Raw genomic sequence first — 15795 nt, 5'->3', positions numbered from 1 at the left:
AATTTCTTGACTGCCCAAGAAAGACACATTTAATAGCACGAGGACAGAACTTGTCTTAACCTGCATTAGCACTCGAAGACACAAGGCACAAAAAAGAACACAAATGTTTATATATACAATAGAAAAAGGAATTTGTCCCCTAAAAACACTTGAGAGCACCTTGTTAAGCAAAAAACATGTTGCATAGTGAGCATCGGTCCAAAAGGTTTTAGGAACATGCATGTGAAAGTGTAGAAACTGTGCTATGTCAACTAAATGTCATTTTTTTTCCATTCAGCTACTCGATGAGGGGTATGAACACTTAATGTTTGATGAATTATCCCTTTGGCCAAGCAAAAAGACTGAATCTTCTCATTTTGAACAAATCAAGTACATAATGAGATAAAAAAATTTGAATACTAATGCCAAGCTATATTTCCTAGTAGACTTAAGTAAACACATTAAGAAATTTAGACCTATCTTTTAACAAACTAGGTCATATAAGAAAAATCGTCCACAAAAGACACAAATAATTGATGACTCTAAATATTGATGACTAGTCAAATTCTTGTCTCTACATAGACCCTAAAAATCTAAATAATAAGAGAAAAGAATGATTTACAATGAGACTCAACTCTAGACAGAAAAAATGTACTCATTTGCTTTCCTAGTTGACACTCGAAATGAGAATTAGACTTAACATAGGAAAAAATTACTTCACCTTTTGAAGGGGATGGATGATCCAAATGATCTGATTTAGAGAAACACCATGAGTAGAGATTGAAGAAGCGCTATGACAAGAACTGGATCTACTACCACCACCATTTAAATAGTGCAAGCCATCCTTCTCAAGCCCTCCACCAATCCTCTTCTTTATACTAAATGAGAAGGAAAGAGGGTCATAGAACAGTAATCCAATTTAGTTAATTGACTAACTAATAACAAGTTTGAGGAAATTTAGGCACATATAACACAGAGGAAAGAAGGGAATAGAAAGAAAGCAAAGACTATTGCCACAAAAAGAAACTGGTGTGATTGAACCTCAACTAGAGTAACCTTGAGTGTAAAGTAGTGGTTTCAAGGACTGAAATAAATTAGGGCTAGTCATGTGGCAGGAGGCACTAGAATCAATAACCCAAGGTTAAGGAGGATGAAGAGGCAAGGAGCCTGACTATACTTGAATGGGCCACAGCAACATTAGATGTAGAAGACTGAGTATGTAGTTGTTGAACCAGTTGGACAAAATTGTTATACTCTTCAGGACGCGGTAGATGATGTACTCAACTCAGTGGAGTGGCCAAGTGCACTGAATGTGTCAACTATGAGAATTATTGGGTCATGTTAGTACCTCTACCATAACCGCCTTACAAATCTCATCCTCATCCTCCAATTCTTTCCCGACCATGGATGGAGGTAGCGCAAACCATGGATGAACTATCTTGAGAAACAAGCTTGAGAAAAAAATTGAGAGCCATCTTTGGTGATCCATTGGATTCTAGCATATGCTTCATTTATGCATGGTATGGATTCACTAGAAATAATCTGATCACAGATGGGTTTAAGCTCTGTACTCAACCCAAACAGAAAGTTGGCAGCCAAAAACCCTGCCATTTGCCTCTTTATCATCATAAATTTGGAACTAAGTGGTTGATAGATGTTGGGTTCCTCCCTCATATCCTTCAAAGTGCTATAATGCACTAATGGACCTGCCTTCTTGGTCATTTTTGAAAACCTTCTCATATAGATTGCAGACAAGAGTTTGATTTTTATCTTGTGAGAAGCTTTCACGAAGATCAACCAATACAGCTTTGGCTGTCCTATGAAACATATTGTTTGCAGCAATTCGTGGCTCCGTGCTATTCCATAACAACCCAAGAAATATTTCATTCTCTTTTATCCAATCTTCATAGTACTTAAATTCTAGAGACAGATCAGAATGCAACAAATACTTGGACTTCCCTTTTGCATTAATATATATACACACACATTGCCTGAGACCACTAATTGGAGGATCCAGCTGATTTGATGGCTATGATTTGTACACTAAGAGTATCAGTCGAAGCTCTCTCTATAGAGGCGGGTAAAACCATCCTCTAAACACTACAACCAACACACAACAGTATCGGGAATGAATAACAAAGCAAATGTGCTGAACCAGGCTGCACACACAAGCAAAAAGCAGCTTTTCAGAACTTCAAAAAGACAGTTTTTTTACCACAACTGAAGAAAGAATCCTACAAGGAATTAATTGACCACTCATAAGAAGGCAGACTGCAACAAACATAGCAGGAACTTTATAAACAACATGGCAATGCAGTAGCTGCACGCATTATGGCTGGCAGCAACTAGAAGGTATTGCAGGCAAGAACAAGAAATAGAGTCATTGAGCACCAATTGAAACCACCAGAAATGGATAGAAGATTACAAAAAATTGATCACAAATACATGAAGCATCAAAACAACATCACGCCACAACCATCCAGTAAACAGAAGACCAGTAAACAGAAGAACAGCATAAACATACCAAAAAACAAAGTAACTGACTTCACACCAACAAACCACCACGAACACACACAGCATCCTACCTAGATGCTATACAGCCTAACCAAGATGAAAAGTGTCTCTAAATGACTCTCAAACCAACCAGAAAATCAGATTTCAGAACTGATTAGGGGGTAGATAAGAGAAAAAAATGAAGAACACGCTGCCTAAAAATCAACTCAGATAAATCGGATCTAGAGTAGATTAACAATCTGATACATTGTTGTAAAGTTATGGATGGAGGAGAGAAAAAGGAGACGAAGAGAAGAAAAGATGAAGAAAGGAAGAGAAAAAAGAGGCAGTAGTCACATATGTTCCAGATCTGCTCTAATTCAAAACACACACACACACAAAATTACACAAATGAAAAAAATGCCCCCACTAAAATCACATAATTATTAACATACGCATTCTCTTCTAACATACTTGATGATGGAAAAAACTAGTTGTAGTTTTTAAAAGGATGGATTATCCAAATGAGCACTCCACTAATCCAAAGAAAAGCCATAAGCAAAAATTGAAGAAGCTGTATTACAAGAATTAGATTTACCACAACTGTGTGGAAATATTGCACTCATTTCAAACCCTCCCCAATCCTCTTTTTTGTCCAAAGATCTTGAATAAAAAAAATAAGAATGAAAGAAAGTTAATAGAATATTTATAAGATTTAGTAAATTTACCAACTAATAGAGGTTGTAGAAGAAAATGTCCTTAATTAAGTGAATTGATGGAAAGGGATTCATTAGCCAACCCCACTTAGTGGAACTTGAGGCTTCTTATTATTGTTGTTGTACCAACTAATAGGGGTTCAAGGGAAATTTAAGAAATATAATACATGCTGAAAAAAGGAACAGAGGGAAATGAAAGAATATTGCCAAAACCAGAAATAGGCGTAACTAAAAGTAATCTTAGGGTGTAAAGTAATGGGTTTCAAGGACTTAAATAAAGTAATATTAAAAACTGTCATATATGGGAGGAGTGACATAATTAGTAACCCAAGGTAAGGGTAATGAGGATGAAAGGCAAGAAGCTCGGCTCTACTTGAATGGGCCACAGTAGCACTAGATATGGAGAATTGAGTTTGGAGTTGTTAAATGGTTGAACCATGCAGACAAGATTGTTATACTTCTTTATGGATGTCGAAGTGTTTGGTCAGCTGAAAAACCTAAAACAAAAATAGGCCTTTTCCTCTATTTATAATATATATATCAAGCATATAGCAATGACCATAAAGCCTCACTAACTCATGCCTACTAACATAGAAATAACATATGCTAAAAAATCAAAATAACTAGTAACAACCAAGAATTCATACTCCCATACCACATCATGCACGTAGTCTTTGGCTCATCACCATCTGCTATCCTCACCCGATAGTTGACCGCAAGTCAAGTTTGGTGAAGTACTTGGCATAACTTAATTGATCTAAAAAAATTAGCAATTAGTAGAAAGGGATACTTGTTACACATAGTCACCTTGTTGAGCATGTGATAGTACACACATATCTGTATGCTCCCATATTATTTCCTCTAAAATAGTAGCAGTGCTCAGAATGGTTCTTTGGAAGGACGCATATAGTCTATTTCCAATAACTCATCAAATTGCTTCCTCAACTTTGCTAACTTTGGAGGTGCTATCCGACAATAACCCTTTAGAAGGAGACTTTACCCCTGGTAACAACTCAATCTTATGCTCCACCATGTCGTGGGGGCAAGTTGTGTGGTAGTTTGTCCAACTTCACAACTTTATACTGATTCAACAAAGCTTGGATGACAGTAGGTACTCGCTCTTGGGCTTCTTCTTCACTTACCACCAAAGTGGCAAGAAATATCTGCTCACCCCTTCTTAAACCCTTCTTGAGTTGCATGGCTGAGAAGAAATTCTAGTTTCCTTTCTTCACAACGACTTGCAACATACAAGGGTGGTCTCCCATCAAAAAAGGGAATCAACAAATGATATCAGTACTTCCTTAGTCTTCCTCAAGAATTTCTTTCCAAGTATCACTTGGGAATCATATATCTGCATGGCTACGAAATCTGCATGTCTCACACATTGTCCAAGCTTCATAGTCACTTGGTTGACTGCTCCCAGAGTAGGCTGAGCTATGCAATTAATCGCTTTCATGCGTCTTGAATCCTTCTCCAAGTACAAGTTGAATCTCAGTGCTTCTTCTTGTGAGAAAAAGTTATGAGTAGCCCCGATATCCACCATAGCACAGGTTCTTTTCCCATTGATCCACAGATCATAACATATTCTTTTGCTTGGTTAACTTTTGGTTCCTTCTCCTGCCTTTTCAACGTGCTAAGTAACCGTATTGCACCCACCCTTGAGGTTTTCTCCTCACCCTCATCATCTCCTTGTGCCCCTTCTGCAAAGAAGCTTGCAAGGCATTGAGCAATGACTTCACGAGCAATAAACAACTTTATAAAGATCTCAAAATAAAAAGCATGTCATCTTACCTTTACCACTAGATGTGTTGAAAGATCAAGATGATGAAGCTTCCTTTGAAGTTGATGCCTTGTTGCCCCCCTCCCACACTTTTTGGTTTGCCCTTCTTGAAAGACTTTCCGCTATTTCCATCCATATCACTCTATTTGGCCATTGCGGAACTCTCTCCAACATAGTCAGTCAAGCATTCCAAGCCGGTCAATTCAATAGGCAAGTCTTGAACTCTTTGTTGATGAAGCTCTTCCACTGCCCAGGGCTTTCAAACCTTTTAGGAAATAAAATAGCTTGTCCTTCTTTGACATCTCCCAAATATTCAACATGAAAGTAGATAATTGTTTCACATACTCCTTGATTGTACTAGTGTGTTTAAGGTCTCGTAGTTTGCACCCACATTGTACTCAACATTCTTAGGAAAGAATTGGGCCTTGAGCTCTTTCTTCAAGTTTTCCCAACAATCAATTACACAACCATCCATTCTGTATCTCATTGTACTAGGTACGCCACCACAACTTTGTGTTACCCCTTAAGTACATTGTAGCTACAAATACTTTCACCTCCTCTAAGTTTGTCCTCGCCGCATGAAATTATTATTCCATGTCAAATAAAAATTTGTTCAACTCCATAGCATCACAGGCATCCCCACACACTCGTGGTTCTGACACTTTTGTTTTCCATATTCTATCCCCATAGAGGTGGAATTCCCCATAGCACAAACCATAGGTTCATGCGGTAAACATTAAAGTAATGTCATTCATTGGCAACACCGATGTAGGCAACATGTGTTCAGCGAGGGAGGCAAGTAGGCTAAACACATTTACAAATGCTAGTGAGTTTCGCAGTGATTGATGAACATTTACCTCCTAAAGAGCTTTCTATGCTATTCTAGCTTTGGCAGTGGGTAACATAAAATTGACCAAGGAGTCATACTTCCATTTTACATTAAGGCGTTAACACACTCAATGAACATTATATTTCTATTTACATAATGGTAACCCATCCCACGCACACATGCCAAGCGGTCACAGGCAAGCATAATGCCCTGAACATGCTTTGTAGGTGACACTCTGCCATGAGTGCTATTTGAATCTCGCCCTCATCCCTCTGCACTTCCTTACCATGGTTCAAGGCAGTGCCAATCATAGAAGAACTATCACCTGAAGAGGCTTGAGAAGAGGATTGAGAGGAGGATTAAGAGCCATCTTTGGTGGTCTGTTGGATTCTAGCATATGCTCTATGCATGGTATGTATTAACCGACAAGAATCTGATTAGGACTGAGTTGAAACTCAAGACTGAACCTAGACAAAAACTTGGTAGCCAAGAACTATGCTTAACATCAGAAGTAACTAGTTGGTAGATATTGAGTTCTTCTCACGTGCCCTAGAGAGTGCTATAATAGTTTCTCATGGACCCACCCTTTTGGTTATATTCAAAAAACCTCTCATACTAGTTAGAAACATGAGTTTGATTTTCATCTTGTGAAAAGCTTTCTTGGAAATCATTCCATAAGGCTTCCAATATTCTATGAAACATCACGTTTGTAGCAATTTGTAGCTCAATGCAATTTGACGACCACACAAGCAATATCTAATTTTCTTCCAAGTCTTCATAATCCTTAGAGTTTGATGATGGAGGAGAATGCAGAAAATACTTGAACTTCCCTTGTGCATTGATATATACTTGCTCTGCCTGAGACCTTTTACAAGTAGTTGGAAGATCCAACCAGTTTGACAGCTTTGATTTGCACATTAACATATCAGCACATTTACTTTGTAGAGTGTAGACGCTATCAGAACTTCCCCTATACACCACAATCGGCACACATGTACTAGAAATGAGCAACTCAGCAACAATGCAGAATCAGGTAGCCCATGCTTGCACAAAATAACACTCCGGAACTTCGAAGGTTCAGAACTTAAAGAAGCAGCTACAACCAGAGAACTGAAGTCAGTAAATTACAGTATCCTAAGAGGAATAACATACATAAATAGTCTCCCACTAATTCTTCCAAAGCTGTCTTTGACGACAAAGAACAGGGTATACCATAGTTAATAGCTGCAGGCACTTAAACAGCAGTGCAGACACTCAATAAACAACTGGAAACAGCTAGAAGCATATACACACATGATCAGGAGATCAAGAACCCTCACAATATCATAACAGCATCATCCCTTGACAACCAATATGAGGAAGCATCAGAACAGCAACAGAAGTCCACAAGAAGTAGTATGTCTTTGGATCAGCAAACTACCACAACCCACACAACAACCACAAGAGTTTCTTATGACTGAGAATAGAAGGATACAAAACACTAAATGGCTCTCAAACCAGAAAATAGGTTTCTATTTCAAGAGATGACAAGGGTGAGAAAGTAAGACAAACACAAGAGTTGCTTATGACTGAGAATAGAAGGATACAAATTACTAAATAGCTCTCAAACGAGAAAAGAGGTTTCTATTTTAAGAGATGACAAGGGTGAGAAAGTAAGACAAACAGCAGCTACTAAGTCAGATTAATTGGGCTTAGAGTAGTTTAGTGCTCTGATACAATGTTGCAAATCTGAAACAGATTGAAGTTTCAATGAAGAAAATACAACACTTATGGTTAGAGAGGGAGAAGACCCAGTTGACAATCCTCTGGAACATAGACACAGCTCCAGGTCTTACCAAAGATATATTACAACGGTAGGACAAAACTACCCCCACTCACACCACTTAGTTACTAAAATAAAATATTCTCTTCTAAAAGGTTATGATGTCTCTAAATGCCTCCTTGAGGAAGGACTGTAATAAGCTCATTCTTGTTGAGCTTAAAACATATCTGTTAAATAAAGTTTGCTAGAGTATAGAGTGGCCAAGACCGCAATATACCATCTGCTACAACCCAAGACAACCTATGTTTCTCTTGATTCTAGACTCGATTTATTTGAGTGGAGGCCATGTTGATGCGACCCTTCCAATTACTCTATATCTGTTGCAATGAAAAAGAACTTTTGGCAGTATGTGTGGTATTACTGACATTAATATGAAGGTCATGATAGATTGTATTCTTTTTGAAATTATGTGTTCCTAGGTAATTTTTTTTTCCATTTTTTGTGCGAAGGACCCAATAGTCATGATGTTATTGCCGTTCTGTTCTCACTTTGTACCTTGTTTTTTGAATAAACTTTTCCTTTTTAGAAGGAAAGAGGAATATATTAGCTCCAATGCATTAAGAAACAAAGAGAAATGAAAAACTACGACACTAAAGAGCCATGCATAAACTCTCTAATGCCATAACAATACATTAAGAATCAAAAAGAAAATGAGAAATTACAACAATAAAGAGCCATCCATCGGCTTCTAAATTTTCTAATGCCATAACATATACCTCTTACGTCAAATCAGCTGTTCAATCAGCTATTCAATCAGCACAAAAGGAGTCTTTTTAATGGAAAGTGCACTCCCTGCCTTCCAAACATGAAATACAGCTCCATCCCAGGCCAACTCTGGACATGTTTTTTGAATAAATTTGTTTATTATTATGAAGCATAAAAGAATGTAAAAAAATTGTTCTGCAGTTTAGACTTCATTAGCAGATGTGCTTTGTCAGACTTCCTTTATTTTTTATGGCTTCTAGTCTCTCTTTCTTCTTCCTCATGAAGAAACATTGATGATGACCTAGATGTTCGCCCGAATGAAACAAACAGCAGAGCACCAGCAGCATCAACATCAACTACTGGGGCAACTGCTACAAGAGGTTGGTGGGATATTGGACCTGATTAAGCTATTTTCTTTACTCATATAATTAACAGTGGGGGAGGAGGGGGTGAATGTATACAAGTTTAGGTGTGTTCCTAGCAAGTTCTCTTCTATTAAGTGCATGTTTTGAATCAGGGTGGCAAAAAGAGGAAGAGTCCATTGCATTCCCAGCCTGGGGACTATAACATGGTACATCATGCAACTCAGTTGAAAATGCAGATGGCCATTGCTTTATCATTTAGCTATTATAGCTACATGGAAAGTTGTGGAAATCCGCTGCATGTTTTAATTAAGAATTTATCTTCATTTTCTTCTTATCCTTATTGAGATGTACTCTTTCAGCATTGTCTAATTATTAGTTTATTTGTGTCTATAAATTTAGGATCGTAAAGATGCTGGGAAGGGTAAACTTGCAGAGGAAAATATAGAATCATTTTTGTTCCATGATGATGCTGTTGCTAATAATACAAGTATTCCTTTTGGCATTTCGCAGCAACATTTTGCAACTTGCAATAATGGTGAATGTAAAGGTAAATCTATTAGTGCTTATGGAAAAAAAAAAAAAAGGCAGCTTTGTACTATTCATTTGCTTTTATGCACTTAACATAGCTGATAATTCTTTATTTTGCACAAAACAATGTCTCCAGAAAAGCAAGCACAAGTTGAGGGCTTAGAACCTCTGAATACATTAGCTAATCACTCTCTATCACTTCAATGCTTGGAATAGGTATAGAAAGTTTTAGAATATCAGTGGCTACAGTGGCTCATCCTTGGATGATCCATGCATCTCCACTCTAGTTCACTGAAGCTTGTGATTTAAATTGTGTTAATACTTAGTGCATAAGTTTGCTAGTCATTTCTCATCAGTTGTGCCACTTCTCATAGTTGACTTTTTTTTTTTTGCATAATTATAAACTACACTTAATCTCCTCTTGAGCTTACTGATTCTCTTAGATTCCTCCTTCCATCTACTAGTCATCAAGTATATTGATTATAACTGATGACGTCACCAATATTTTGATTGAAAAGGATGATTTTTGTTACATAATTAGCTTCTTAGCTAGGAAAACAATCATGAATAGGCATTTCTTCTGTTATGAAATTTGGACAAGCATAGATTACCATGCAACATGGAGGATACAATAGATCTTCAGAAAGCATAACACAACTTGACAAGGACACAACAGTAAGGGAACATAATATTCATGAATAAAGATCAAATAGAAATTATGATTGCATCACAACTTCTTTTAGGAGAAAATAACCCATTTTTGTGTCTTCAATTATAGTTTTTCTTGGACAAAGTAAAGGGCAGTCATATATGAGGCCATTATTGTGCATAAATAGCATTAGATAAGCTTTGAAACAGTGTTGAAAGAGTATTTACAAAGTGTCTGCAATTAAAATATATATGTTTCAATATTATGGACATATTTAGGTAATGCTAGACTTGTAGAAGGAGCGTCCAAGAAGTCTTATTAGCTGAAATGAAAATGATACTGTCATGGCTTCTTAGGGACAGAATCATCCTCTTGATTAAAAGTATTAGTGCCAGTCTCACCAAAAAACAAAGTGAATTTCTCTAATCAGGTACAAAAAAATATGCTTTTAAATGAAGAAGAATTTATTAAAGAGAACAAAATATCATTTGCCTCATTTTTTTTATAAAATTCCTTATCATGACTAAACTAAGCCTAGGGTGATATGTTCCATCTTTTGGTACAAAATAAAATTTGATGAGAGTAACAACAACAACAAAGACAACAAAATCAAGCCTTAAGTCCCACTAAGTGGGGTCGGCTCTATGAATACTTTTCCGCCAATTTATTTGATCTTGGACCATTTCTTTTGACAAATTCAGGGATATTAAATCCTTACTCTCTCCTCCCAAGTTATTTTAGGTCTACCCCTACCCTTTATACTGCCCCCCACAGTAACTAACTCACTCTTCCTCACTGGTGCACTATGTGGCCTACGTTGCAAGTGTCCATACCATCTAAGTCGCCCCTCCTTTATCTTATCTTTTATAGGAGTTACACCTAACTTACCGCGAATATGTTCATTCCTTAATTTATATTTCAATGTTATACCACTCATGTAACGCCCCGAACCCCTCGGGGCCCTGGGTGCTACTGTAGTGACGTCTTTGTACCTGATACCATCTCAACATATAAAATATGCAGCAGAATAAATATAACATTCTCCACTATCTATTACCAGAGTCTAACCATCAACATACATCAAGGTCTTTCCATTCTCATATTACATCTCAAACTAATAAGTTTACTTACTTGGTCCATACGACCATAATACAAGCCTTGAGACATACACCATAAACATCTCACATCTGAGTTCTTGCAGACACTCACAAAAAGAAACTATACTAGTCTCCACCCCCTGGTTCTGCCAAACTCAATCTCTGTGATTCCCTGAAAATATATGTTGTATAACGGGGTGAGACACCTCTCAGTAAGGAAGATTAAGTTAATAACAATGTGTGGTTAGCATGCATTGTAGTGTATATAGAATTAAACATGTCTCTTTTTTTAACTGAAAATAGTATGTATAGTCTTTACTCATTTCTCTCAATTCGAATCAATACTGAAAACATTACATCATTTACATAAATATACTGATATGCATAAAAGACTCTCCTTGGAACTATACGCCATGTATAAACCCCCATGGTTAGGGTTTTGCTGCCTGAAGGCTGGACTAAAACCTGGGAGATCAACCCAGACCAAGACACTCCCTGCTAACTTCGTCTGCAGGCTTCCGCAAGCTCGCTTGCGGGTCCGATTGCCTTAGCACTCCCTGGTACGTACATCCAGGGAAGGTAACACCTCTACCTGGGTCAATCAGCTAGGACCACCCTACACCACTCTCGTAGTACAGTGTGGGCACACATGGTCAAATGGTGAAACTCTCTCTAGCTACGGTACCGTGCTCATACCAACTGGGTTCACAGGGTTCCTAGAGCATATCATGCAATTTAAGTAATTTAACACTGTACTTTAAACTCATTTCACATAAAATTTGTCATTTTATAAATCCCGGCCTCGGGTCGTTTAATACAAACTCGGGCCTGATCCCTCTGTTACAACTTGGCTCTCAGCTACTGAATAAAACTCTATCATTTTATAAACCCCAGCTTCGCGCTATTTAATACAAACTCGGGCCTCGGCCCTCTCATAAAGTCCCTGCATTTCTCAAATAGTTCGAGTATATTTCGCAAACAGTTAAGTATTACACAAACATACTCATTCTAGTATTTCCATAATTCTCAAAATAATATACACCTGCCACACAATTTTCCATATTTAAAACATAGCCCATAGGCAACCATGAAAAACACTGTATAAATGGTTTGTAGGATCAAACCGAGCTTTCCAATGTTCATTTCTACTCAAAATATCATATCGTATATCCTAGGTTTGAAAATGAGTCTTTTGAACGGTAGGTTTTAAAAAGAATAAATGAAAACATAAATATACTTACTCCAAAAACATTTCCATCAGTTCAAAATCATTAAAACACTGCATTAACATAATCCCCTTACCTGTTTTCGAAACAGAAACCAAAACGGACGAAAAACCGCAAACCCTAGCTTTTCGAACTGGTGAAACTACGAGATCCTATGCGCCGGAAGGTGAGAGAGTGATTCGGGAGCACTAGGGGGCCCATAGGAGTCTTTTAGCGAAGAAAACCCGAAACCCTAGCAGAGCTTTAAAAGAGAGTTTTTTGGAGTATTCTTAAAAAATGAGCTCACTTCTATTTATAGGTGGGCAGCCCAGGAGAAAATCGGCACCAGTTTCCCCTGTTCCCATATAACCGTCGCCGGTTTTATGGTTGACAGACCCTGTTGACCCAAAACTGTGGCCGATTTTCCTCCAGCTTGGAAAACCGTCGCCGGTTTTGGCCCTGACTTGCCCAATTCCTTTTTTTTCTTTTACTTCTCCCTTTTATATTTATTTTCTTTTATTTTCGGGTTCAGGTTCCTACAACTCATCCATCTAAGCATTCTCATCTCAACAACTTTTACTTTTTGAATATTATGTTTCTTCGTCACCCAAAATTTCGATCCATATAGCATAGTTGGTCTTATAGCTGTCCTATAAAACTTCCCTTTCAATTTTAAGGGGATTCTACGATCATAGAGCACACTTGAAGTACTTCTCCATTTTAAACCAACCTTCTTTAACTCTGCATTACATCATCTTCAATTTCTCCTTCAGCTTACAAAGTAGATCAAAGGTATTGAAATCTACAAGTGCTATTTATTACTTCATCATCAAGTTTAACTTTGTCTCCAATATTCCTCCTATCATTACTAAAATTACATTTCATATATTCTGTCTTATTTCTACTTATCCTAAAGTCTCTAGATTCAAAAGCTTCTCTCCATAATTCTAACTCAGCCTCTACTCGTTCCCTAGTTTCATCAATTAATACAATATCATCTGCAAACAACATACACCATGAAACCTCCATTTGAATATTCTTAGTCAATTGGTCCATCACTAAAGCAAAAAGATAAGGACTCAAAGCAAATCCTTGATGTACACCCATGGTGATTGGAAATTCTCTAGTTTCTCCATCTATAGTCCTTGCACTAGTCATTACTCTATTGTATATATCCTTAATGGCATCAATATACCTACTACATACACCCTTTTTCTTCTAAAACCCACCATAAAACTTCCCTAGGTATCCTATCATATGCTTTCTCAAGGTCAATTAATATCTAATGCGAATCCCTCTTCTTTTCCCTAAACTTATCCATTAATCTTCTTAACAGATATATAACTTCTGTGATAGATCTCTCAGGTATAAAACCAAATTGATTTTATGAGACCTTCGTTTCTAACCTTAATCTTTGTTCAACTACCCTTTCCCATAGTTTCATCCTAGGACTCATAAGTTTAATTCCACGATAGTTATTACAATTTTGAATATCTCCTTTATTTTTGTATATAGGTGTTAACGTGTTTTTCCTCCATTCATTTGGCATTTTCTTAGTTTTTATAATTGTATTAAATAAATTAGTTAACCATATAATTCCGTTATCACCTAAGCATTTCCAAACATTCTACATGTACACGTTTTCATACAAACATTATGCCTTTTTCATATTTTTTCTTCAGTCTTCAAGAAATGGAAAAAATTTTATCATCTCATTAGGTAAATTTTGCTTGAAAAAATTATTGTCTTCCAGTTGAAATAGTTGCTGTTGTCATTGAGGCTTTAAGTCTGCTCAAGCAGTTAAAGGGAATTTTAGTGTGTAATAAGACCTCTATGATTTATAATGCCATCTGTCAGAAATGGAAAGCAAAAAAAAATGAAGCCCAATTTGATCGTGATCATACTACAGTAATGATAATTCAGAATATGCCAGGCTTTTACCAGCCATATCTTGAAACATTTGGGCTATTTTTAATACACAAGCTTCTCACACGTTCAAGAACTGTGCCATGGTTCCCTCTTCCACACAAGCTTTGAATGGGCAAGGCTGTACGGTAATACAAGCTGGCATGAGCAGAAAATTTTATTTAATGTGGCTACAAAATTTAGATATACTTATTTCTCATTCTCTGCCGGAAGTTTGTCTTGATACTACTATAAAGTTGAGAAAAGGGAAAAGAAAAAAATACACCATTTATACTTGGTCAATACAAAGTCCATTGATGGTTTTTCTGAGATCATTATTTAATTTATTTGAGTAGAACTCACTTTTGAGGAGGCCGGCTGCTTCAATTCAAGCAGAAGTAAGGTTTTATGCTGCCATTTTTCTTCAAATGGAAAGTTGTTAGCCAGTGCTGGACATGACAGGGTGGGTATGAATGCCTTCAATTTTCAAAGTTTAGTTGTCAAAGTCTTTTTTCATTGGCTGGGAGGTGATCCATTTTTTTCCTGGCAGGTTATGATTTGGAACATGGAAACTTTTGATCATGTTAATACTACTGAAGGCCATGGCCATCTCATTACAGATGTTCGTTTTAGACAAAACTCTACTGTTTTCGCAACTTCTTCCTTCGATAGAACTGTACAAATATGGGATGCAGGCAGGGTAAATATTTTCCACGCCTATTTTCCTTTACCATAATTGTAAAATATGTGTTTGATATTGCCAGAAAAAATTTCTCTTTTGTTCAATAGAAGTCTCTTCAGCATTGTTCCTCTCTCTGTAGGCTACATCAAGAATGTTTTTCATCTGAGGCCATAATTTTTTTTTTGGCATGAAGAATAACTCCATTTTCCTTCAAGTACTATCAATTTTTATTTTCCTCATTAGCCATCATTGTTTCTTTTAATTATTTATTAGTAATGTCTAAACTGTTTGTGTTAGGCACTAAGGGACAGGAATATGGTTCTTTTGAGGGTGTGAATTTTTTATGTTGAAATTGCGAGATGCAGGTTACAGAGAGGAGGGATCCTCACAGCTCAAATAGGAACAGAAATGAGCTAAAAAACATTAGAATCCCTCTGCCTATCCGTCCTGTTTCAAATATAAAAAATAAAATATTTTTCTTTCATGTAAGAACACAACTACATGACTTTTTCTTTTTTAACCCATGATCCAAAGGATTCAATAGTTGACAAAATCAGGATGACCTCAACATCTAGGACATAAAATTTCATCAGCCTTCTATTTGTTTATTTGTTCATTTGTCATTGGAATATGATGTCTAATGCAATTATGAAAAAAAAAAAAAAAAATCTGATAGGTGTAAAACTAAATTATTAGTTGGTGAATTGATGAGTCATAATTGATCTTCCTGTCCGTCACTCGGCTGTTTTTTTTTTGTACAGATATGTATTCTCCCATTTTCCCTTTCCTCGTTATATTTGTATTGGTAGGAGATATACTTATGCTTTTATTTTCATGGTATTGTAGCCTAGCAGCGCGCTGTTCAAGCTTCTTGGGCATACTGAACAAGTGATGTCACTGGATTTCCACCCGAATAAAGTGGACCTTCTCTGTTCATGTGATAGCAATGCAGAGATCCGACTCTGGAATGTCAACAACTGTGCTTGCACACGTGTTACAAAGGTCAAGTCTTTAACTTTGCATCAATTAGAATGAGATTT

The 15795-nt window shown here is 36.9% G+C and overlaps 1 protein-coding gene across 2 annotated transcripts in view; it reads left to right on the top strand.

Annotated features, from left to right (window-relative positions):
- Nucleotides 1-15795, top strand: part of LOC131144185 (transcriptional corepressor LEUNIG_HOMOLOG-like) — a 53054-nt gene that overhangs the window by 34562 nt on the left and 2697 nt on the right. For both annotated transcript variants that reach the window (XM_058092648.1, XM_058092647.1), the window contains exons 10-15: nt 8630-8704; nt 8842-8895; nt 9089-9236; nt 14430-14536; nt 14624-14773; nt 15602-15757. In XM_058092648.1, the coding sequence (XP_057948631.1) occupies nt 8630-8704; nt 8842-8895; nt 9089-9236; nt 14430-14536; nt 14624-14773; nt 15602-15757 (690 nt within the window). The remainder of the gene's footprint in view (nt 1-8629; nt 8705-8841; nt 8896-9088; nt 9237-14429; nt 14537-14623; nt 14774-15601; nt 15758-15795) is intronic.

This window comes from Malania oleifera, chromosome 12 (genome assembly GCF_029873635.1).
Source record: "Malania oleifera isolate guangnan ecotype guangnan chromosome 12, ASM2987363v1, whole genome shotgun sequence".
NCBI lineage: Eukaryota > Viridiplantae > Streptophyta > Magnoliopsida > Santalales > Ximeniaceae > Malania > Malania oleifera.
Note: the sequence above shows the minus strand (reverse complement) of the source record. Positions and strands in the feature narration are given on the sequence as shown.